This window comes from Trachypithecus francoisi, unplaced genomic scaffold (assembly GCF_009764315.1).
Source record: "Trachypithecus francoisi isolate TF-2019V2 unplaced genomic scaffold, Tfra_2.0 Lachesis_group4, whole genome shotgun sequence".
Classification (NCBI taxonomy): Eukaryota; Metazoa; Chordata; class Mammalia; order Primates; family Cercopithecidae; genus Trachypithecus; species Trachypithecus francoisi.
Window position 1 is genome coordinate 52,337,532 of NW_022681469.1, and position 26,162 is coordinate 52,363,693.

The 26,162-nt window shown below is 36.8% G+C and overlaps 1 protein-coding gene across 3 annotated transcripts in view; it reads left to right on the forward strand.

The window, feature by feature from the left end:
• The window catches only part of COG5 (component of oligomeric golgi complex 5), a 378,471-nt gene that overhangs the window by 317,436 nt on the left and 34,873 nt on the right, over positions 1 to 26,162 (forward strand). For all 3 annotated transcript variants that reach the window (XM_033195062.1, XM_033195061.1, XM_033195063.1), the window contains 3 exons: positions 4,962 to 5,072; positions 6,559 to 6,621; positions 15,252 to 15,355. In XM_033195062.1, the coding sequence (XP_033050953.1) occupies positions 4,962 to 5,072; positions 6,559 to 6,621; positions 15,252 to 15,355 (278 nt within the window). The remainder of the gene's footprint in view (positions 1 to 4,961; positions 5,073 to 6,558; positions 6,622 to 15,251; positions 15,356 to 26,162) is intronic.

Here is a 26,162-nt window from a genome sequence, read left to right on the forward strand (position 1 = left end):
CAAATGCAACTCTTTTGGTTTCTAACATCTTTCCAGATTGTATTGGAATAGTGTAACATGATTAACCAATATGTACATTTCTCCTATTTTACAATGTTGAATCTCTTATTGCTCCCACTTTTCTAGTTCCCTCATTCTCAGTGCTTTACAGCCAAAGCTGTATTTTTGCACCTTGGTACAATTTTATTCATCTCAAATAAGATAGGCTTTGAAAAAACAAGCATATGTAATAAGCATCTTCTACTTTGAGACGCCTTGCTGAACATGTACATGAATTAGTGATGTCAATTTTAAGGAGCTTGCAGGAAGAAATAGCTTGAGATAGTAAAGGTTAAAGTGGCTGAAGATGAGTGGAGGATTATAAAGTAGTCGAGGTGCCTACTTTGTACAAGATGCTTTGTTACCACAACCCAAATGGAGCAAAACCTACTCTGTAACTCCAGGCAGCTTCACTGGCGTTTGGTTCTCATTCCTAAATGCTAATCTGTTCAGTTGGTCCCTAGCCAGTACTGAGATAGACTAGAGGTTGGGGGAAGGAACCAAGCAAAGGAAAAGTGAAAAGAAAATACGAATAAGACATAGAATTGTCTGGAGATAGAAATATATGGTATTACCATTTTTAAGGCGTTTTACAGTTTATGTAGCATACTTTGGTATAAATTGTATTATTAGTTCCATGTTACAGATTAAGAAATTGAAGCTACAAGTCACTCAGCTAGCAAGTGGTAGGGACAGCAGACATTCTGGGAACATGAGTTTTCTGATTGCTTCTGTTTTTTCAGGGAAGTATACAGCAGAGTCATCAACTGAGAATAAGGAGGAGGGAAGGAGGTGTTGGAGATTAGAGACATGAGGAGAAGGCGAGGAACAATCTCCTAGGGGCTTAGGAGCATGAATGGGATATTTAACAGTATTGACAGGCAACATCAAGAACCCACCTTGGTTTAGTGATCATAGATTTAAAGTCCAACCAGTGAGAAGCTCATTCAGCTTCTCACATTCAGGCATTGACTTGGTTTCGCCCAGGACTAGAATTTTCCTAAGTGACCATGAATATATGTATTCTTAATACCCTGCCCCGCTTGCTCTCTGAAAACTAATGAACTCTCCAGGCCCCAGTTTAAAGCCAGTATCTCCACAGGTGCACTGGATCCCATTTCCTCTCAAGATACCACTCACTGCTGAAAAGATGTTGCTCACTGCTGAAATTGATGATAATGAATCACATAACATAATCTAATCCAAAAAGGAAGGAAGGAAGCAAAGAGATGGGTATCAGGGACTCCTGCAAGATAGAATGAGAAGGTGGTACATTTGGGAGGTCTAAAGGGGTTACTGAATTATTGGAATTAGAATCAAAGGGATGGCCAGTGCTGTGGCTCATGCCTGTAATCCCAGCATGTTGGGAGTCTGAGGCAGGTGGATCACTTGAGGCCAGGAGTTCAAGACCAGCCTAGCTAACATGGCAAAATCCCATCTCTACTAAAAATACAAAAATTAGCCAGGTATGGTGACATATGCCTGTAATCCCAGCTACTCAGGAGGCTGAGGCACAAGAATCACTTGAACCCAGTAGGCGAAGGTTGCAGTGAGCCAAGAACATGCCACTGTCCTCCAGTTTGGGTGACAGAGAGAGAGCCTGTCTTAAAAAAAAAAAGAAAAAGAAAAAAAAAACAAAGAGAAACATAAATATCTATCTACCTATTGTGTACTCACAGAAATTAAAATTAAAAATAAGTAAAATCAAAGGGAAAGATTTGAAATGGCAGCCAGAGAGTAGCATACCTGAACTCAGATTCGAAAGAGTTCAGTCATTATAATGGCAAGATTATAGACTGTGACCATGGAAGAAGATAAATGAGTTGGAGTGAACAGTAAGATTGTTGAAGGAAAAGAGGACAAGGAACTGAGAGCCCATTGTATTGAAAGGATCATCTATTTGAAGATTGATTTAATCAAGAAGCAGGGGTCAACGCAGTGAGCAAACCTAGTGCCCAGATCTTGGTCTCTAATTCCATTTTCCACTAAAAGGAACCAGAACTCTTTGGAGACATGGCTGATGCCAGATAAAAGTATTTCTTCAGTGTAAATCTGTGAAGTTGATAACAACTTTGGTTTTGTAAGAAAATATCCTTCTTACACTCAGATTTTTTTCAACCAAAGGCAGATCAAAAGTACCATATTCATGGGATATAAAACCTGTATATATAGAGAGCCAACTTTTCCTGTATGCAGGTTCCTCAGGACCCACCGTGGGACTTGAATATGTGTGGATTTAGGTGGGGGGGTGGGTGTTATGGTCCTGAAACCAATCCTCCTTGTATACTGAGGGGAGACTATATTTCCAAAAAAACAAAAACTACGACAAGAGTGGTATTGGAGAGAGATACATGGTCATCCACTTAGCTAAGTGTTGAACTTGGACTGATTATATTCTGTGCAGTAAAATCACGATAGGCAGCAGATTATTTACATCTCCAATCTTTTGGAAACTTACATTTTCACTTTGATATTTTTATTCTTTGTTTTTGGCACGATGATGTTTCATTTTTAGTTCTTTTATGTCAATAACGTTTTATACCCAAAACTGTAATGTTCTTTTTCTATAGCTTTTTAGGTCTTTTGAACTTAAGTCATCTCTTAACCTTCATTTTTACAAGGTTCTCAGAGCATCAGTCAATAACCTTGGAAGCCTGGGATTCTTTCTATGCTTTTTTAAAAAACAGTTTTATTAAGATATAATTCACATATCATATAACTCACCCATTAAAGTGTACAAGTCAGTGGTTTTTACTATATTCATAGTCAATTTTAAAACATTTCATCACCCCATAAGCAACTTCATACCAGTTAGCACTCACTCCTCATATACCCCACTGCCCCACTGCAATTTCCAATCGACTTTTGCACATATAGATTTGCCTAATCTGGATATTTCATATAAATGTAACCATTTAATATGTGGCTTTGTGGTTGTTTTTTTCACATAGAATAATGTTTTCAGAATTCACCTATGTTGTAGTATGTATCGGAGCTTTATTCCTTTGTGTTGCTAAGTAATGTTCCATTGTGTGGTTATTCTACATTTTATTTGTCAGTTGGTTGGTTGACATTTGGGTTTCTATTTTGTTATTATGAATAAATGGTGCTATGGATATTTGTGTACAGATTTTTGTGTGAACATATGTTTTTATTTCTCTTATATATATCACTAGGAGTTGAGCTGCTGTGTCACATGGTCACTCTGTATCTACCTTTGAGGAAAGACCAGATTGTTTCCAAGCAGCCCCTCCAATTTTACATTCCCACCAGCAATGTGTGAGGGTTCAGTTTTTCTATATCCTGGCCAGCATTTGTTATTACCTGTCTTCCTGATTATAGTATCCAAGGGGTGTGACGTGGACCTATATATACTTTTAAACCCCCAAAATATGATCAGTCCTCAATGATAAAAGATCTCCACCCTTTTCTAGCAGCAAGCATATCTCCTCATTAAATACTGAACACACAAAGCATATTGAAATAAAATAACATTAAAAATTCTTACATATCTAACAGCAGGCATATCTCCTCATTAAATACTGAACACACAAAACAAATTGAAATAAAATAACATAAAAATTCTTTCCCTTTCCCATATCTTTGTTCTTCAAAATTGATTGGAGAGAATCTCAAGAGAAGTAAGAGAGATTGGATTTTTAAAATTGTACAGCTAGAGCTTATGACATTTAAATGCCCATTATAGTCAGATGTGTACTTAGCATCCGACCCCTCCTGCCCCAAGTCTGCCATACCCACTGATGCCACTCACCATGGCCACTTATACTTTCAGAGTGCCTTATTCAGGAGCCTCTCCCCATCCTTACCTTGGCACAGACCCCATCATTTGCTTTATCTTGGGAGCTCAGAGTTTCTATTAGTATTAGTTCACCATATTATTGATTAAGTTGGATTTTGTGGACTCTTGTAAGTGCTTAAGCATTATCTTTTTAACATAGTTCTACAGGAAAATAAATATATTTTCAGGTCACCACCTTAGAACACAGCTTGTTTGCAAGTTTGTCATTATCTATGTCCATGAGGAAAGTCAAAATAAATTGGAGTTGTTTAACTTGGTCATGCTTCCTATGTCCTGATGAAGTTTAATATATCTTTAAATAATAATTGTTATAGAGGATTGGATTAAAATCTGACCAATACGAGAATGGTTGATATATTTTTTCTTAAATTTGAACCATGACAGTTAGAGATAATAAAGCATTCCATGTCCCTTTCCCTAAAACTCATGCATTTAGAAGTAAATTAAAGGTCAAGTGTAGAAAGGTTTTAATACCACGTATACTTATAATCTATACACAGTATGATTTTGGGCTTTTTTTAATCTATAAAAAATCAAAGTAATATCCTCTTTGTACCATTCATTTCATTAGTGTATTAGGATGGCTGTCAAATATACATGGGAGTTAGGTTTATTTTTATTTATTTCTCTAACCATCCCCTTTTTCCCTCTTTCCCCTCTCTCTCTTCTCTCCTTTCCTCCTCCTTTGTTTGTGGGCTTATTTCTGAGTATTTGAATAGAAAGAAGCCCAATTGGCAGTTGCCAGAAGGTATTCCTTAGGATTACTATGTTATTATATCAAAATAATAGCACACATGGGGCATTTGGGTCACACCTGCCTCAAGAGTCCATCAGCTGTGAAGTATTAACAGAGCCGTTCTTCCCGTGCAGGACCAATTGTACTTCTACATCCATGTTGTTTTCTCTACACAGATTGCTGGCTTTACCTCAAGTCCAAAGCTTTAACTTGACCTGAATATTTCCAGTTAACATTCTCTTTGTCAGAGGGACATGAACTTCTCCCCCCTTAAAGAAGTGTGTGTGTGTGTGTGTGTGTGTGTGTGTGTGTGAGAGAGAGAGAGTTATCATTTTGACACATTCTTTCGATGTTGAATTCTTACAGCTCTCCACACAAGGAGATGCAAGTCAGGTGATTGGGCCTCTTACTGAAGGACAGAGAAGAAATGTGGCAGTAGTGAATTCATTGTATAAGTTGCACCAGTCAGTAAGAAAGGTAACCTTTATTTTATTAAGTTGTTTTTACTTAGTTTTAAATTCTTCTTGCCTCAAATTTAGACAGTTTACAAATTGTTATTTAATACTTTGGAAAAGAATACAATGAAAATGTGATGATTATAAAATAAACTAAGGAGTTAACTCTTTTAAACAGTCTTTGATTCTGGCCTTCATTGTTTGTATGACTTTTTGTTTGTACATTCAGTTTAAAACACATGAACTGTAGATCCTCAAGTTAATTAAGTTTATTGAGCAAATTATTGGAGGACAAATCATACATATTTCATACTTATTGAAATGTATAATTTGATATAGTGTGGATGGTAGTAAATTATAGCAAAGCTAATGACAGAATAAGAATGCTGAAGCCCTCCAACATGTCAAAAATGTTCTATTAATATCTTTGCATTAAAAAGTCAGGGAGGAACTGTATTAAAAACTGAATTTTTATGATATAATCACTGATGAATGCTTACAAATAGATAATGTGTATTCATTTTGCTGTTTTTCTACTAGGCATTTAAAAGAAATGGCCAAACCTTAACTTGTTTGCCTCCATATATTATATCTAAGGTGAACTGTATTGTTAATTACTAAAAAAGCAACACTTCCAAGTCCATCTTTGACTTTGGAGTAGCTTGTGCTTAATTATTCTCTATAGGTCATTTTTGAAATATATTATAAATAGGAAGATAATAATTTAGAAGACCTGAAGAAAGCTAATGGTTAAATGATGTTCTTGAAAACTTGACTTATAGTATGAGCTTTAATATACTAGATTGTGTTTTAGAATAATTCTAAGTGACTGTTACTCACTTATTTAAAGATTTTAACAAGTCCTTTTATCAACTAGGGGTTTCTAAAAATGTGTATTTTACACACTAAACAAAAGGCATGTTAAAGAGTTATTAACAGGTAAATCTCAGAAGGGTAAAAATTATTAAAAAAACACTAAATGATGTGTTTTCCATTTTCTCTAATCCTTACTCCAAAGCACCATAAGCAAGGAAAGATTGTGTTCTATCTAGCCTACTTTAAATGTCTTTACTGATATTTTCAAAATTTTCATGATGTTTGTATTGATTTGTAAAAATTGAAATGCTGACATTTTTATTTTAAAGACTTGTTGGAAATTAGAGTCAGCCTAAAGACATGAGTGAAAGAAATGAGTAAATATGGCTTTATTCTGACCTTTTCAAGTTTAAACTTTATAATTAAAACCTATGTAACATGAATAAAGGAAACCTAGCTCTCAGTATTTATTATTGTTATTTGAAGTATGTATTTTCTTTATAGACAAAATTATTTTTCAACCTATCTTAATAAATACTGATTTTTAAAATCATATATAAGTTATTACTATAAAGCAATGATAATATTGTGTATATAGTTTGTGGAAACAGCTTTATTATGCTATGATCAAAATTAGTATTTACAGAAATAGACTTAAGCAAAACTATAACTGGATCAAAACCTTGTTCTAGGTTGTTTCCAGTCAGAGCTCATTCCCACCGGCAGCTGAGCAAACTATAATTTCAGCTCTAAAGGTAAAAAAATTTAATCTTTGACTATAGATCAAAGTGGTTTTAGGATTATTTGTTTTGCTGAGTGGGCAGTGTCACATTTTATAATTCAGAATCCTCTATATATACAAAAGTAGCATGTTGATAATTATCCTAAAGAGAGTAGATAATGAGTGTGTTTATCTTTTCTAGAATTTAAAAATAGACCCTTTTGGTGTCTACAGATTGTGTTCTACTTATGACAGTTATATATATATAGAAGCAAGAGTCTTTTTTGTTGTTGTTTATATTTTCTTTTTTATTTTTTATTATACTTTAAGTTCTAGGGTACATGTGCACAACATGCCGGTTTGTTACATATGTATACATGTACCATGTTGGTGTGCTGCACCCATTAACTCGTCATTTACATTAGGTATATCTCCTAATGCTATCCCTCCCCCCTCCTACACCGTGGAATACTAGGCAGCCATAAAAAAGGATGAGTTCATGTCCTTTGTAGGGACATGGTTGCAGATGGAAACCATCATTCTCAGCAAACTATCGCAAGAACAGAAAACCAAACAGCACATGTTCTCACTTATAGGTGGGAATTGAACAATGAGAACACTTGGACACAGGAAGGGAAACATCACACACTGGGGCCTATTGTTAGAAGCAAGAGTCCTACATGTATTTATCTAATGGCAGTACAACCCAGTATTATTCCAGTAAAGCAATGGTTCTCCACCAGAATCATTTTGTCCCCTAGGTGGCATTTGACAGCATCTGGAGACATTCTGGATTGTCATGACACAGTGGAGATGCTACTGGCATCTAGTGAGTAGAGGCCAAGGATTATGCTGAACATCTTGCAATGCATAGGACAATGCCCACCCCTCTCTCATAAGAGAATTTTCCAGTCCAAAATGTCAGTAATGCCAAGGTTGAGAAATCCTACTTTAAACTGAGGCATAAAATCAGAATGTATTCTCATTTTTTATATACAAACATAAGTATACCCCCTTTCTATTATTTAGGAAATTTCATAAAAAATAATGGTATGCGATTCAGAGCCATTTGTAGTTGACAGTATCTCTTTTAAAAGCAGGCAAATTATTCATTCTTACAACAGTACTAGAGAGGTACATTTTGAAATATTACTACAACCCTTCAAGTTATGTATTTGTATTCCCACTTTATACATCTTAGAAATAATATCTTGCTCAGGGTCATATCGCTGGTAAATGCAGACCTCATTAACTCTAAAGAGTTATGTCTACTACACCTTGCCACCGTCATTCCTTTATTTGCTAAATATTTCTTCAGTACTTGGTGAGTAAGTAACTAAGGCCATATAGCATAGAGTCTGGAGCCAAACTACCTGTATATGAATCCCATCTCAGCTATTTAACCAGCTATATGACCTCAAACAAGTAAATAAACCCTCTCTTGCCTTAGTTTCTGCATCTATAAAATGGTACAATAAACCTACACAAAGGTAATAAATTTCAACTATTATATTGGATTTACATCTCTAAGGGAGAGTTTTAAAATAGAGATGAAAGTCTACAAGTAAACCCTAAGGAGAAACACATATTTAGAGAAAAGAGGAAAGAACAATCAGAAGAAGGAAGAAAATTAGGAGAATACTGTGTCACAAATCCTAAAGGGGAGGGGAGCTTCTAAAGTCAAATGCTTTAGAATTTACAGGGAATGAGGATTTAACAGGCACCAAAATGTAAGGACACTAAATTCATATATGAATGGATTTGATTCATTGAGGGTAAGAGAAGGAGACAGTCTATTTTCCCCCAATGTATTAAAAGTACACTTGTATGTTTTCTCTATATCCCTTTTTCCCCCAATGTGCTTTAAATATTTTTCCATAATAAAATAATTGTTTTTAGTAAGGTTGGTATACATATCGATGATCATAACATCAGGTCAATACAACAAACCTTAAAGTCTTAACATTCTTGGTTCCAGACAGGGAATGGATACTCTTCTATAATTCCACATTTTTTTCTTCTAGCAGTAACTATCAAACATTTTTTGATAACTACCCAAAATAAGTACATTTTACTTTGTGCCCTCATACATAATACATAAGCATTTATAAATATATATATACATATGTAATTGCATAAAGTGTACTTCTCTACACATTTATAATTGATACAGAAGTTTCACAAAATAATACTTATCCTTATTTTGTGTATTCATTCTAATATTTTTTATGCTAGTCTATTACTTTTTAAAACATCACGATAGTGACCCACTGAATTGATTTTTTTGACCTTTAATGGTCCGACACAACCCATAGTTTCAGAAAGTCCATTCTCTGGATTAAGACAGAGTGCCTTCACTTTGATGATAAAAATCACTTGGAGAGTTAAAAATAGAAATTACTCATGGACTGTATTTCAGTATAGGGTAGTTTCTCTGAATCTTTATTTTTAACAGACAACAAAGATTATTCTTTTAATATTAGTCACTTTAGGCAGGGAGCTGGAGTCAGTGCAGGGAAAATTGCCCTAATCTTGGGCTGCAGCTGTCACTCTAAGGTTTGCTTACCAGGACCAGTGCTGTGTGTAGCTGGGTCTGTACTTCACTAAGACATACCAATTTTGCCTTTATGAACTGGATAACAGAAGACTAGCAATAAGTACAAGGCCCTCCTGCAGTGACCTCATTAGTTGGAGACTTCACTGCTCATGTTAATACACTCACTGAAAGTTTTAACTTTGCTCTTTAAGTCTTATAAAAAAACTGTTATGACTTATTAAGTAAAAAGTAAACAAAACCCCTGACTTAGAATAAAAAGGAATGTTGAAATTTCATACAATTGTTGGAAATTAAATAAATCACTTTGAATTCAAGGTAGAAAGTTATGATGTATAAATGCCTGCAGCCCAAACCAGAAATCTGTTTGATTTTATTTGATAGAGAAGATATTAAACGTACTTTTTAACTTACTGAAAAATACATAGACATATAACAGTCCTTTTTCTCTACCTTGAGATTTTATCCAAAATTAAATGTTATTCTAGGCTTGAGGTTCATCATTACATATTCTTTTTTTTCATTTATTCAGAAATATTTCTTGTCTATCATATGCCAGGTATTAGTGATACACAGTGAAAGTAACAAATAAAGTCCTTTCCCGTGTAATGCTTTTATTGTCATGAGGAGCCCAGTGGTGACAAGTGCTATGATAAAAAATAGAGCACAGTAAAGGATAGAGAATGGGGATGGAAGGAAAGTGCTATTTTATATAGGCTTCTCCAATCAAGAGACATTTTAGTAAAAATCTGAAGGAACTGAAGGAGTGAGCCAAGCAGCCATCTGGGGCAAGTGTTCCAGGAATAGAGACCTGAATTGGACAGGCTTGTAATAGTCACAGAACAGCCAGGAGGCCAGAGTGGCTGGAGCAGAGTGAGTGAGAGCAGAGGAGCAGGAGTGAAGTTGGAGAGGGAGCAGAGCCGGGATGGGGTGGAGAGCAGAACATGCAGTCTCCATCATCACATATTCTAAGAATTGTCTAATATGTCATGAATAGCATAATTAATATTGAGTATACATTTAGAGTTATTTCATTATAACCACCATAGCTATATAAGTACCATTTAAACCCCTTGGCCCAGTAATTCTGATCCATTTTTTACTGAGATTTGACTTGTGCAGATAGTGATTACATTGCCAAATTTATATATGGCAGTGCTTCTTTCTCCCTTTTTGTGTGGGTTTGATGTTCTATATAAAGGAATATTCCAGATTGCTGAGGTGCCAATATTTTTATAATTTTAACTATTTTAGGTAAATCTTTTTAAAATGTATAACATATTTCCCTGCTTTGTAAAGAGCATATGAAATATAATCTAATCTCCTTTCTCAGTTTCCTTGTTAGTTGTTAGTTTCTATCCATCCTTGAAATGAAGGCATTCCCCAAGATGCTCTCTTCTCTTCCTATTTCATATTTTCCCTAAGTGGGAAACCTCACCCAGCAATACAGTTTTCTCTGTAAACCACCATTTCTTATGCAAATAGAGATTTTTATTTCTTACTTTCTGATGTTTATGCCTGTTTTTCCATGCCTTGTTTCACTGTCCAGGATCTGCAGTACAGTGTTGAATAGAACTGGTGAGAATGGACCTCCTTTACTTGTTTCTGACCTGGGGGTAAAGCATTCAGTATTTTACTGTTTTAAGTATAGTATTAGCTATAGGTTAATGATATAATAATGTTAGCTGTAGGTTTTTGATAGATGACCTTTGTCAGGTTAAACAAGTTCCCTTCTATTCTTAGTTTTCTATTTTTTATTATAAATGGTGTTGAGTTTCATTAAATAGCTTTTTCCACATCTATTGAAATAATCATATAGCTCTACTCTTTTATTCTGCTAATGAAGTATATTATAGTAATTTATTTTCAAGTATCAAACCAACCTTAGTCACGATGTATTACCCTTTTTATGTATTGCTGGATATTTAATGTATCCTTTTATGTATTCCTGGATACTGGTTTACTTAATTTTTATTAAGGATACTTACATCTATATTCATAAGGAATATTGTCATAAAATTTTCTGTCTTTATTTGGTTTTGGTAGCAAGTTAGTACTGGCTTCACTAAATGAGTTTGAAAGTGTTTCCTCCTCTTCTGTTTCCTAGAAGAGTTTGTGTAGAATTTGTTTTTGTTTTTGTTTTTTCCTCAAGTGTTTAGTAGAATTCACCAGTGAAGGCATCTGGGCCTGTAGTTTTCTCTGTAGAAAGGCTTATAACTACACATTAATTCATTTACTAGAGAAAGGGCTATTTGTGGTATCTATTCTTCATGAATGAGCTTTGATACTTTGTGACGTTGAAGATATTTATCTACTCATCTTAGTTATCTAATTTGTCAGAAAAATCTATGTAATACTTACTGTCCTTTTGTGGTTTGTTTAAAGACAAGGTTCCACTATGCTGCCCAGGCTGGAGTGCAGTGGCTATTCACTGGCACGATTATGGCGTGCTACAGCCTTGAACTCCTGTGCTCAAGGGATCCTTCTGCCTGAGCCTTTGAAGTTGCTGGGACTACAGTCATAAACCACGGTGCTGAGCTTACTTAACTGTCTTTTTGATGTCTTTGGGACCTATAAGAATAACCTCTTTTTCATTTTTGATATTGTTGATTTGTGTTCTCTTCTGTTTTTTTCTCGATCAATCTAGCTAGGAGTTTAGCAACTGTGTTAATCTTTTCAGTGAAACAGCTTTTAGCTTTATTAGTTTTCTCTGTTTTCTATTTCATAGATTTCTGCTTTTATCTTTTTTTATTTTCTTCTTTTTGTTAGTTTCAATATTTTCTGTTTATCTTTGGATTTGTGAGTTTTCTTTGATTTTTTTAAGATTATTTGAGACTTTGCATCAGTAATTTTAGAGCACTTTCCCCACAAATAAACATTTAACGTTGTAAATTTTCCACTAGCACTGCAATTTTGCTGTATTATACTTGTATCTTCATTCAGGTTGAAATATTTTTCTAATTTCCTTTGTGATTTCTTATTTGAGTCATGGATTTAGAAATGTGTTTTTAAAATTTCTAATTACTTTTGGGTGCTGCATGTATCTTGTTACTGATTTCTAATTTAATTCTGATAACAGAATTAAATGTTGATGATTTTACCTTTTTTTAAGTAAAAGCAAGTTTATTAAGAAAATAAACAAAAGAATGGATACTTCATAGGCAGAGCAGCCAAATGATGATTTTTAATGATTATTTTAAATCATCATTTAAAATCTGATGAGTTTAAATTAAATTTTACCATGTGAGTGTGATGGCAAAGAACACTGCTAATTTTCTTTTGCCAGAAATGTATTTCACTTCATCTTTGAAGGATATTTATACAGAAAATAGAAATACGGGTTTGAGAGATATTTTTCTCTCAGCACTTAAAATATGTTCCACTGTTTTCTGGCCTCCATGCTTTCTGATAAGAAGTTATTACTTATTAAAATTAATTCCCTTGTATGTAATCTTTTTTTTTTTTTTTTTGGCTAGTTTCAAGATTTTCTGTTTATCTTTGGTTTTCAGCAGTTTATGATGTGCCTAGGGATAGTTCTCACAAAATTATCCTGTTTGGGATCTGCTGATTTTCCTGAATCTATAAATTCGTGCTTTTCATTATTTTGGGAAGTATGAGGCCTTTTCCCCTCCCAAGTAGTTTTGCTGCCTCATTCTCTCTCTGTCCCATTATTTTTTCTTCTTACAGGACTCCAGTGACCAGTATATTAGACATTTTGCAGTTGTTTCATAGGTTTAATTATTTTTTAGTGTTTTTTTCTCTTCTCCTCCAGAGAGATTTCTGTTAATTCTATCTTAAGGTTCATTGACTCTTTCCTCTGTCATCTCTACGCATAATTCTTCTACTAAGCCTATCCATTGAATTTTACAATTTCAGATACTATATTATTTTAGTTTAAAATTACCTTTTTTAAATATATATCTTCATTCACTCTACTGAGATTTCCTATTATTTTATTTATTGTGAGCATATTTTTCCTTGCCTCATTGAGGTTCTTGCCTGATAATTCTAGAGTCTGGTTCATCTCAAGGTTAGCATCTCTTGATTGTCTTTTCCCTTGAGAATTGATAAAAATTTCCCAGCATTTTATATGTGTAGTAATTTTGAATAAATCCTGAACACTGTGAATGTTATGTTGTGTAGAAACAGGATTTTCTTTTCTTTTTTTTTTACATTTCTTATAAGCATGTTGATAATTTTGCTTTAGCAAGCAATTAACTTGGTTATACTCAAACTGTGTTTGAGTATACTCATACCTTCAGTTGGCCACACCTCAATCAGTTCACTTCTTTAAGCCTCAATTGCAAGCCACATTTAGTTTGCTCTGCACATGCATTGTTGATGAGTTAGCTGAAGACTCGTACCAAGTTTAAATTTAAAATTAGGCAGTCTTCTCTGGTTCTGTCCTTTTTAAGCTCCCTCTCTTACTCTGCAGCAGCTCTGTACCACTGTTGTGGCCTTATAACTGTACTCCTTTTTGTAGTCTAATTTATCCAGTTTACTTTCTAACATGATTTTTTCCTAAATCCAAATCATTAACCACATGTTGTGTATTGCTTAAAACCCATCATTGGTTTCCTGGTTCCTTTAGGATAAATTCCTAACTTCTTAGTAGCCTATACAGAGTACACCTCTTGCTGCCTCTGTCTCTTCCAGGCACTTATGCTCCATATGCGCTGAATGTCTTGTGGTTTCCCAAGTGCCTCAGTTTTCCCAGACTCCTATGCCTGGGAATCCAAAACTTTTTGAGTGTCAACATGACACTCAAAGGAAGGTGCTCGATGGACCTTTTCAGATTTTGGATTTTGGGTTACTCGACCTGCATAACTTTTTAACTATTCTCACTAGACTCTGAGCTCCTGTATGGAAGGAAAACTATACACACACACACACGCACACACACACACACACACACACACACACATACATACATACAATCCTGTACATTGTATATTTATTTTTACCAGAGATTAAGGGTTATAGATTAGGAATTTAATGATTAAGGGTCCTATATTTTACCTTTCCTCATTGATTTTGATCGTTTGTATGAGCCAGAACTATCTATCTTCATTATATTTAATTATCTTTGAAGTATGTATAATATATTTACATTTTTGATTTTATGTGTTTTGAGCCTCGGTCATTATTTTCACACTAAAAACCCATAACTTAAGACCTAGGATTTTACTTCAAGTAACTGATAATTTATACCTCCGTGTTGAACAGTTTCCCAACCATGGCACTATCAACATTTTGAGCTGGGTAATTCTTTGTTATAGGGGCTGTTCTGTATTCCGTAAGATGTTTAGCAGTATCTTTGTTCTCTACCTACCAGATGCTAGTAACAAATTTGTACCCCCATCCCCAACTGTGACAATAAAAAATGTCTTTAAGCAATACCAAATATTTCCTGGGGAGCAAAATTGCCCGCAGTTGAGAGTCACTGCTGTAGAACTCTCAACAGAAACCTAATTCATGAAATGCCCAACTGTTGTGCCCTATTAGAAACATTGTACTGGAGCCTACTTAAGGGTAGAAGGTGGGAACAGGGGAAGGAGCAGAAAAAAATAACTATTGGGTACCAGGCTTAGTGCCTGGGTGATGAAATAATCTGTACAACAAACCCCTATATAATAAATCTGCACATGTACCCTTGAACCTAATAGTTTAAAAAAAAGAATCAATGTCTATTTATTATATTCACTCTGGTTAAAAGCATATGATGTTGTTCCAATTCTTAAATAATTACTTTTGGTCTTGCCTAACTCTTTTGCGAAACTTAAATGTGTTTGTTTAACCTTTTCCTCATTAGTGGTACTACTGTCTTCTTGCGTCTGCGTTCCTTTCTCCCTGGGCTTATTTAACCACTGAACCTTCTGAAAAAAATAAGAAGAGTGGGGATGTTGAAATTTTTTAGTGCCATGTTCCACATATTTTAAGCTTTAAAAATCATTACTGACAGTGGTTAGGGAGAGGAGCAGACTTCTGTTAACTTAGTCTGCATTTGATATAATTTGAAAACTGTTAGTCACGGTGTTACTCACATCTCAAATTTCTTTGGGTTGTTGTCTTTAATTTTGCCTCTTCTTTTTCTTTTTTATTTTCTTCAGGCTATTCATGCTCTTATGGAAAATGCTGTGCAACCCTTACTCACTTCTGTGGGAGATGCTATAGAGGCCATAATCATCACCATGCATCAAGAGGACTTTTCTGGGTAATTACTTTTAACCAAATTTTTACTAACTTTTACTGCCTTTGTTTTGTATTCCCACCTCTATGCTTACTCCCTAAGCTGCGGCCCTGCCATCCAGGGCCTTGTTCCTTTTGTGATGGCATTAGCTTTCAGCCCTCTTCATTACCCGTTGTGAGCGCCATTCACAGATTAAAATTTTTCTGTTCTCATTTTCATCACTTCTCTCCTCTTTTTAAAAATGTTTTCTTTATGAGCAGTATCACATTACATGTACATACATTTCTGTCTTATTGAAACATAAAATGAGTCTGTGGGACTCAGCCTGTTACTTCAGGACTTTTGGTAGTTTGTACCCTCTTCCCTTTCCAAGCTTGTCCTTTTCCTTACTTCTCACAAATACCCTCTACTTCAGTCCCTTTGTTACCCCTTGGCATAGGCATGGTATTCCTTGTATAAAATGCCCTGCCTCTGCCACTGTGCTTGTCCAAATCCTGCTTTGGCTCTGGGCAAGCTCTGACTCAGCCTCCTCCAAGATTGATTTTTCTTCCTCGGAGGTTATGTGGCAATCTAATCTGATCACATCACACCTAGCCACAAACACTATGGTGTTATTCCAAACCTGTTTCATATGTGTCTTGCTCATGAATGTCATAGGTATCCTGAGAATAATGATCATAGTTCCTAACCCAGTGTTTACAGAAATCTTTTAAAATAGAGTAAAATGGTTTTGGTTCAGTGTATTAGAAAACTGTGGAGCATTTAGGATAGTTATTTGCAAATGTTTGCTGTGATTTTTTAAAAACTTAATCACACTACAGCTAAACACTCAAATCTTAATATGTAGATATGTATTTTATAGTCCCAAGTCCATAGTTACTATTTTTGAACAGTCCTGGTTCTCTTTACATTCTTGTTGTTTTAAAGAATATCTGTTTTATGAAATTTCCATCTACTAGTTTAGCTATTTATAGAAAAATACTGATTATTTCACTGTCCTCTACTTTTTCAAAGTATTCATTATTTCATTTATAAAGTTTCTTTTTTTTTTTTTGACTTTTATATTAGGTTTGGGGGCACATGTGAAGCTTTGTTATATAGGTAAACGTATGTCGTGGGGATTTGTTGTACATATTATTTCATCACCCAGGTGTTAAGCCCAGTACCCTGTTGTTACTGTTTCTGCTCCTCTCCCTCCTCCCACCCTCCCCCATCAAGTAGACTCCAGTGTCTGTTGTTTCCCTCTTTGTGTTCATAAGTTCTCATTATTTAGCTCCCACTTATAAGTGAGAACATGTAGTATTTGGTTTTCTGTTCCTGCAATAGGTTGCTGAGAATAATAGCCTCCAGCTCCATCTATGTTCCCGCAAAAAACATGATCTTGTTATTTTTATGGCTGCATAGTATTCTATGATGTATATGTTCCACCACATTTTCTTTTTCCATTATGTCACTGATGGGCATTTAGGTTGATTCCATGTCTTTGCTATTGTGAATAGTGCTGCAATGAACATTCGTATGCATATGTTTTTGTGGTAGAATGATTTATATTCCTCTGGATATATACCCAGTAATGGGATTGCTGGGTCAAATGGTAGTTCTGCTTTTAGCCCTTTGTGGAATCACCATACTGCTTTCCACAATGGTTGAACTAATTTACACTCCCACCAACAGTGTATAAGTGTTCCCTTTTCTCTGCAATCTTGCCAGCATCTGTTATTTTTTTGCCTTTTTAATGATAACCATTCTGACTGATTTGAGATGGTATCTCATTGCGGTTTTGATTTGCATTTCTTTTTTTTTTTTTTTTTTTTGAGACTGAGTCTCGCTCTGTCACCCAGACTGGAGTGCAGTGGTGGGATCTCGACTCACTGCAAACTCCGCCTCTCGGGTTCACACCATTCTCCTGCCTCAGCCTCCCCAGTAACTGGGACTACAGGCGCCTGCCACCACACCCGGCTAATTTTTGTGGTTTTAGTAGAGACGGAGTTTCACCTTGTTAGCCAGGATGGTCTCAATCTCCTGACCTCATGATCCGCCCACCTCGGCCTCCCAAAGTGCTGGGATTACAGGAGTGAGCCACCGTGCCCGGCCTTGATTTGCATTTCTCTAATGATCAGTGGTGCTGAGTATTTTTTCATGTGATTGCTAGCTACATGTATGTCTTGTTTTGAGAGGTGTCTGTTCATGTCTTTTGCACACTTTTTAATGGGGTTGTTTTCTTTTGTGAATTTGTTTAAGTTCCTTATGGATTCTGGATCTTAGACCTTTGTCAGGTGCATAGTTTGCAAATATTTTCTTCCATTCTGTAGGTTGTCTGTTTACTCTGTTGATAATTTCTTTTGCTGTGCAAAAGCTCTTAGGTTTAATTAGATCCCACTTAGCAATTTTGGCTTTTATTGTGATTGCTTCTGGAGTCTTTGTCCTGAAATCTTTCCCTATTCCTTTGTCCAGGATAGTATTGCCTATGTTGTCTTCCAGGGTTTTTCTAGTTTGGGGTTTTACATGTAAGTCTTTAATCCATCTTGAGTTGATTTTTGTGTATGGTGTAAGGAAGGGGTCTAGTTTCAATCTTCTGTGTATGACTAGCCAGTTAGCCCAGCACCATTTCTTGAACAGGGAAACTTTTCCCCACTGCTTGCTTTTGTCAGCATTGTTGAAGATCAGTCTATTCTGTTCCATTGGTCTGTGTGCCTGTTTTTGTACCGTTATCATGCTGTTTTGGTTATGGTAGCCTTGTAGTATAGTTTGAAGTCAGGTAACATGATGTCTCCAGCTTTGTTCCGTTTGCTTAGGATTGCCTTGGCTATTCAGGCTCTTTTTTGGTCCCATATGAATTTTAAAATAGTTTGGTTTTAGTTCTGTGAAGAATGTCATTGGTAGTTTGATAGGAATAGCACTGAATCTGAAGATTGCTTCAGGCAGTATAGCCATTGTAATGATACTGATTCTTTCTATCCATGAGCATGGGATGTTCTTCCCTTTCTATCCATGAGCATGGGATGTTCTTCTCTGATTTCTTTGAGCAGTGTTTTGTAGTTCTTATTGCAGAGATCTTTCACCTCCCTGGTTACATGTATTCCTAGATGTTTTATTCCTTTTTTGGCAGTTATGCATGGGATTGCCTTTCTGATTTGGCTTTCAGTTTGGCTGTTGGTGATGTATAGGAATGCTAGTGATTTTCGTACATTGATTTTGTATCCTGAAACTTTGCTGAAGTGTATCAGTTGAAGGAGCTTTTGGGCCAAGACTATGGGGTTTTCTAGATATAGAATCATGTCATCTGCACACAGAGATAGCTTAACTTCTTCTCTTCCTATTTAGATGTTCTTTATTTCTTCCTCTTGCCTGGTTGCTGTGGCTAGGACCTCCAATACTGTGTTGAATAGAAGTGGTGAGAGAGGGCACCCTTGTCTTAGGCCGGTTTTCAAGGAATGCGTCCAGTTTTGGCACACAGTTGGCTGTGGATTTGTCATGGATGGCTCTTACTATTTTGAGGTATGTTCCTTTGATACCTAATTTATTGAGAATTTTTAACATGAGGAAGTGTTAAATTTTATCAGCAGCCTTTTCTGGGTCTTCTGAGATAATCGTGTGGTTTCTGCCTTTAGCTCTGTTTTTGTGATGAATCACATTTATTAATTTGCATATGTTGAACCAGTCTTGTGTCCCGGGGATGCAGCCTACTTGATTGGCCTGAAGTTTTCTTTTTTTGTTGTGTCTCTGCCAAGTTTTGGTATCAAGATGATGCTGGCCTCATAGAATGAGGGTTGGGGAGGAGTCCCTCTTCCTCAATTTTTTGGAGTAGTTTCTGTAGGAATGGTACCAGCTCTTCTTTGTACATATGGCAAAATTCGGCTGTGAATCCATCAGACCTCAGACTTTTTTTAGTTAGTCAGCGATTCATTACTGATTCAATCTCAGGACTCATTACTAGTCTGTTCAGGGAATCAGTTTCTTCCTGGCTCAGTCTTGGGAGGGTGTATGCGTCCAGGAATGTATCCATCTCTTCTAGGTTTTCAACTTTTTGTGTATAAAAGTGTTCATAGTAGTTTCCAATTTTTTTTTTTCCTGTAGAGTCAGTAGTAACATTTTCTTCTTCATTTCTAGTAGTGTTTATTTGATCTTCTCTCTTTTCTTCTTTATTAGTCTAGCTAGTGGCCTATTATATTAATTTTTTTACAAAAAACCCACTCCTGGATTCATTTATCTTCTGAATGGTTCTCATGTCTCTGTTTTCCTCAGTTCAGCTCTGATTTCTGTTACATCTCATCTTCTGCTAACTTTGTGGTTGATTTGTTCATGCTTTTCTAATTCTTTAAGTTGTAAAGTTAGGTTGTTAATTTGAGATTTTTTGGCTTTTTGATGTCAGCATTTAGTACTATGAATTTCCCTCTTAACACTGCCTTAGCTGTGTCCCAGAGATTGTGATATGTTGTATCATTGTTCTCGTTATTTTCAAAGAACTGTGTTTTTTTTTTTTTTTTTTTTTTTGAGGTGGAATCTTGCTGTGTCACCCAGGCTGGAGTGCAGTGGCGTGATCTTGGCTGACTGCTGCCTCCACCTCCTGGGTTCAAGTGATTCTCCTGCCTCAGCCTCCTGAGTAGCTGGGATTATAGGCCCACACCACCCCTACGCCCAGCTAATCTTTTTATTTTTTTTAGTAGAGACAGGGTTTCACCATGTTGGCCAGGCTGGTCTCCAGCTCCTAACCTCAAGTGATCTACCTGCCTCAGCCTCCCTAAGTGCTGGAATTACAGGCATGAGCCATCACGCCCAGCCCAAAAAACTTCTTGACTTCTGCCTTAATTTCATGTATTTACCCAAAAGTCATTCAGGAGCAAGTTGTTTAATTTCCACGTAATTGCATGGTTTTGAGCGATTTTCGGTCTTCTATTTTTATGGTACTGTGGTCTGAGAGTGTGTTTCATATGATTGTGGTTCTTTAACATTTGTTGAGGATTGTTTTATGTCCAGTTATGAGGTCAATATTAGTGTGTATGACGTGGTGATGAGAAGAATGTGTATTCTGTTGTTTTGGGTTGGAGAGTTCTGTAAAGGTCTATCAGTTGCATTTGGTCCAGTGTTGTGTTTAGGTCCTGAATATCTTTGTTAATTTTCTGCCTTGATGATCTGTCTAATACTATCAGTGGAATGTTGAAGTCTCCCACCGTTACTGTGTGGGAGTCTTCGAAGGTCTTTAAGACTTCTTTTTTTTTTTTTTTTTTGAGATGGAGTCTCACTCTGTCACCCAGGCTGGAGTGCAGTGGCGCCATCTCAGCTCACTGGAAGCTCCGCCTCCTGGGTTCACGCCATTCTCCTGCCTCAGCCTCCTGAGTAGCTGGGACTACAGGCGCCCACCATCGCGCCCGGCTAATTTTTTGTATTTTTGGTAGAGACAGGGTTTCACCGTGTTAGCCAGGATGGCTATCCTGACCTCGTGATCTACCCGCCTTGGCTTCCCAAAGTGCTGGGACTACAGGCATGAGCCACCGCACCCAGCCAAGACCTCTTTGAAGGTCTCTAAGAACTTGCTTTACGAATCTGGGTGCACCTGTATTGGGTCCATATATATATATAAGATTATTAAATCGTCTTGTTGAGTTGTACCCTTACCGTTATGTAATGCCCTTCTTTGTCTTTTTTGATGTTTGTTGGCTTGAAATCTGTTTTGTCTGAAATTAGGACTGCAACCCCTGCTTTTTTCTGTTTTTCATTTGCCTGGTATATTTTCCTCCATCCCTTTATTTTGAGCCTGTGAGTGTCATTACATGTGAGATGGGTTTCTGGGGGTGATCTCACTGTTCCTTCCCCAAATTAGAGGCAGCAGAGGAGGGGTAGTGGTTGTGGCCAAGGGTCGTTTGCTTGTCTCCTGGGGGCTCCACCCCAGACAGATGCATGTTAGCACCTCAGTGCAATCAGTGGAGGTGGGGAGGGTCTAAGCTGTGGGCCTAGTAGGGAGGGTCTGTGCTGTGGGCCCGAGCCAGGGTTCCCTTGGTGACAAGCAGTGGGGTGAGGGGCCGGGAGACCTTTGGGAGACAGACTGGCTTCCTCTCCTTGGGTTGACTGCAGTTTGTTGGAGGTGTGGATAAGGTACTTAGGGTCTTTGCTCTTTCATTAATCCAAGGGTGACAAGGGCAGTTCCACTGCAGGGGCAGTGGCAAAGAGGCTCTCAGCTGCCGCTGGAGGCTCTGCGCTTGGAGTTGCTGAGTTACCTCTGGCTTGATAGCTCTGGCTGGGGATGGCTAGAGGCCCAGGCCTGCCCGGTGAAGAGATTTGGGAACAGGTACCCATGTAACAGTCTGGCCACTTTTCCGTAGGGCTGCTGCAGTATGCTTGGGGCCTGCTCCAGTCCCTAGTAGACTCGCATTTTCCAGTGCTTGGAGTTATCACCGGTGAAAGCACTTTTCTGAGCAGTGGGGTTTCCCCTGGCTCTATATTGCTCCCAGGTGGGCTGTTGTCCTGTTTTGCTTTTCTTCATACTCTGTCAGTCAGGTTGTTTCCTTGATTAGTCCCTATCCGACTAGGTTTCTGGATGTTTCAATTGAAGGTGTTGTATTTACTCACCTCTTCTGTTCCTCTCCATGAGAGCCACATACACTAGCTGTTTCTAATCGGCCATATTGGCCTCTCCCACATGGGAAATATGGAAAATGTCAAAAGATCAATCTAGGCTGGGCACAGTGGCTTATGCCTGTAATTCCAGCACTTTGGGAGGCTGAGGTGGGCAGATTGCTTGAGCTCAGGAGTTGGGGACCAGCCTAGGCAACATGGTGAAACCCTGTCTCTACAAAAAATACAAAAAGCTGGATGTGGTGGTGTGCATCCATAGTTCCAGCTATTTGGGGAGCTAAGGCAAGGAGATGGTTTCAGCCTGAAGGAATTGAGGCTGCAGTGAGCCGTGATCGTGCTATTGCACTCCAGCCTAAATGACAATGTGAGACCCTTTCTCAAAAAAGGAAAGACCAGTCTCTATTTTTAAAAATATGTGAAGCACAGAAAAGTGAATTCTACCAAAAAAAAACTGTATTTGGAACTCACTATGACATAGGACTATATAACTTCTGATTACCAATGTTTAAGAGGAGATGGTTTTTGTTCAAAAGTGATCTGAACTGTCCCAGTTAGATCAATGATGAATGCCTCTCAGAAGGGAGCCAAAACAAGCTGATTTTTGAAGGCTTATTCTATAATAACAGTGGTCACATACTTCTAATTTAATTGGTGAGCTGCAACTAGTGTCTACAGATAACACATTAGACATTAATAGCTGAAAGTTAGTTCCCAAATAGATATGTTTTTACTAATTTGCTTAAATACTAGTGAGCCAAACTGTTTATTCAATTGATAGGTTGCCATGAGTATGAAGCATTATTTTAAGGTGCCTAACATCGTCCTTATTTTGTTTTCCCGCTTGCTTTGGTGACTCCATTTCGGCTCAGTGTATACGACAGTCATTTGAGATTCATGTATACAGCAGTCAGTTGAGATTCCAGTGAATATTATTCTCCATATATAGCAGTACAGGCGTATGGAGCACTGCTGCTTTTATTTAAATTATTGCCCCCATGGCAATAATTTTCCTACTTTGTAGAATCTTGTGATTAGTAATTCTGTAATGTCATGTCATTTCATATGTAAATGGCTTATGTGAAATATGCTGTGGAGTTGGATTAGTCAAGAAGCAGGAATTGCCTTTATTTTAGGGCCAGCCCCCAGGGATAACAATTAGAAAAACAATAGTGAAAACCTGACCCTTCAAGCCCTCCATACCTATTCCTATGTAAAAGCAATAAATAAAGTTTACCTTCAAGTCCAATTTATATGTAGTAGTGTTACAGACTCCCCTGCTATTTAAAGAGTAATTATGGGCTGGGCATGGTGGCTCACGACTATAATCCCAGCACTTTCAGAGGCCGAGGCAGGCAGATCACTTGAAGTCAGGAGTTCGAGACCAGCCTGGCCTACATGGTGAAACCCCATCTCTACTAAAAATACAAAAATTAGCCCGGCATGGTGGCAGGCAGCTGTAATCTAAGCTACTCAGGAGACTGAGTCAGGAGAATCCCTTGAACCCTGGAGGCGGAGGTTGCAGTGAGCTGAGATCGAGCCACTGCATTCCATCCAGCCTGAGTGACAGAGTGAGATCCTGTCTCAAATAAATTAAATAAATAAATAAGTAAAGGGTAATCATCAACATAGTTTCTTGGTATTTGAAATTCATTTAAAAAGACTGATGTGTTTCTTTCCAAATTAAAGCTTAAAATGTAAATGTCTGATTGACATAGAACATTGATTAAAATTGTTGCAGTCAATGTAAAGTGACTCATATCTGATTTCAGTTTTGAGTAGGGAAGGCAGTGAAAGAAGAACTCTACATCACTGAAGTGATAGATGAGCCCCTTTGTGGAAGGCAGAGCACTCACACAAAAGATTAGTGGCATGAAGATTACCATTGATTTCTCAGTTATGCATATGTTTAATTCATCTATTTATATATATTTGGCCACAAACCAAGTCTGAACAAATTAAAGAGAGCTGAAATTAAGTATCTTTTCTAATCACAATGGTATGAAACTAGACATCATTAATAGGAGAAATGTTGGAAATTTTGCAAATATGTGAAACTTAAACAACATGCTCGTGAACAACCAATGGATCAAAGGAGAAATCAAAAATATCTGGGACAAATGAAAATGGAAACAAAATGCATTTTGTTTAAACAAGGAAGTAAAAGATCTATACACTGAAAACTATAAAACATTAATGAAAGAAATCAACAAAGACACAAATAAATGGAAAGATATTCGATGTTCATGAATTGAAAGAATATCGTTAAAAGGTCCATACTACCCAAACCAGCCTTCAGATTTAATGCAATCTCTACCAAAATTCCAATGTCATTTTTCACAGAAATAGAAAAAAAAATCCTAAAATTCATGTGGAACTACCAAAATCTCTGAATAGCCAAGGCAATCTTGAGCAAAAATAAAGCTAGAGGTATCACACTACCTAATTTTAAACTATATTACAGAGCTACATGATGATTAAAATGGCATGGTGCGCTGGCATTGACCAATGAAACAAAACAGAGAGCCCAGAAATGAGCTCACACATTTACAGTCAATTGATTTTTGACAGAGATGCCAGGAACACACAGTGGAATAAGGACAGTTCCTTCAATAAATATATATTAGTAAAACTGGATATCCACATGCAGAGAATGAAATTGGACCTTTATCTCACACCATATGTGAAAATCAAATTAAAATAGATTAAAAACTTAAAAGTAACACCTGAAACTAAAACAAATTAAAGAAAACAGAAAAATCTGAGGAATAACTTTTTTGGATTTCATCCCAAGAGCTCAGACTACGAAGTAAAAATAGACAAATGTGATTACATTTATCTAAAAAGCTTCTGAACAGCAAAGAAAACAAGAGTGGAGTGACAACCTCTGGATTGGGGAAAATATTTACAAGCCATACATCTGATATGGGGATTAACATCCAAAATATATAAGGAACTCAAATCAATAACAAGAAAACAACCTGATTTAAACATAGGCAAAGGACCTGAATAGACATTTCTCAAAAGAAGACATACAAATGGCCAACAGATATGTGAAAAAATATTCAACATCACTAATCGTCAGGGGAATGCAAATTAAAACCACAATGAGATTTCACCTCACACCTGTCAGAATGACTTATCAAAAAGATGAAATATACCAAGTGTGAAAGACGATGTACAGAAAAGGGAACCCTTGTATACTGTGGTTGGAATGTAAATTAGACAGCCATTATGGAAAACTGTATGAATGTTTCTCAAAAACCTAAAAATAGAACTACCACATGATCCAGCAGTCCCACTTCTGGGTACATAACCTAAGAACTTGAAATCAGTATGTCAAAAAGATATATGCACTTCCATGTTCGTTGCAGCATTACTTAAAATAGCCAAGTTATGGAATCAATCTAGATGTCCACCAACATTTAGACTGGCAAATGGATAAGGAAAATATGGTACACATACACAATGGAATACCATCCAGCCTTCAGAAAGACAGGAATTCTGTTAATTGCAACAACATAGATGAACCTAGAGAACATTATGCTAAGTGAAGTAAGCCAGACACAGAAAGACAAATACCACATGACCTCACATATCTGTTGTCTAAAACAATCGAACACATAGAAACAGAGTAGAATGGCAGTTAGCAGCAGCTAGGGAGTGGACGGAATAGAGAGATGTTGGTCAAAGGGTACAAAGTTGCAGTTAGGAGGAATAAATGATAAGTATTTAAGGTGATGGGTATGCTGATTACCTTGATTCAGTCATTCCACACTGTATACATATAACATTACTGTGTATCCCCTTATTATATATTATTATAATTCATCAAAAGTAAACATTAAAAAATGAAACAGATTGGCACCATTTTCGGGGAGGGAGACTTCTTTTATTTGTTTGTTTTTGCAGCCTGGCCTTGTGGAGTGACAAACCTAGAATAAAGCTAGGCTATGCAGTTGTCTGAATCTGGCAAAACCAAACTCCACACGAAGATGGCCATCATTTACCAAGGCTCCCCTGTACCCAAGTGCCACTCCACTATGTGATGATACTGCAAACAAAAATGTTCCACCATGCACCCGTTGGCAGCCTTTCTGTTGTTGGCACAGTCTTATACCTGTATGCAATCCCTTCCTGCTGGAACATAGGCCTGCTTTTTCTATCTCTATGTGCTTCTGGAAGTGACAGACCTCTGGTTAGCATCCTATTTATAGCAACCACTGATGTATTTGAAGATAATTAAGTTCAACTCATTCTC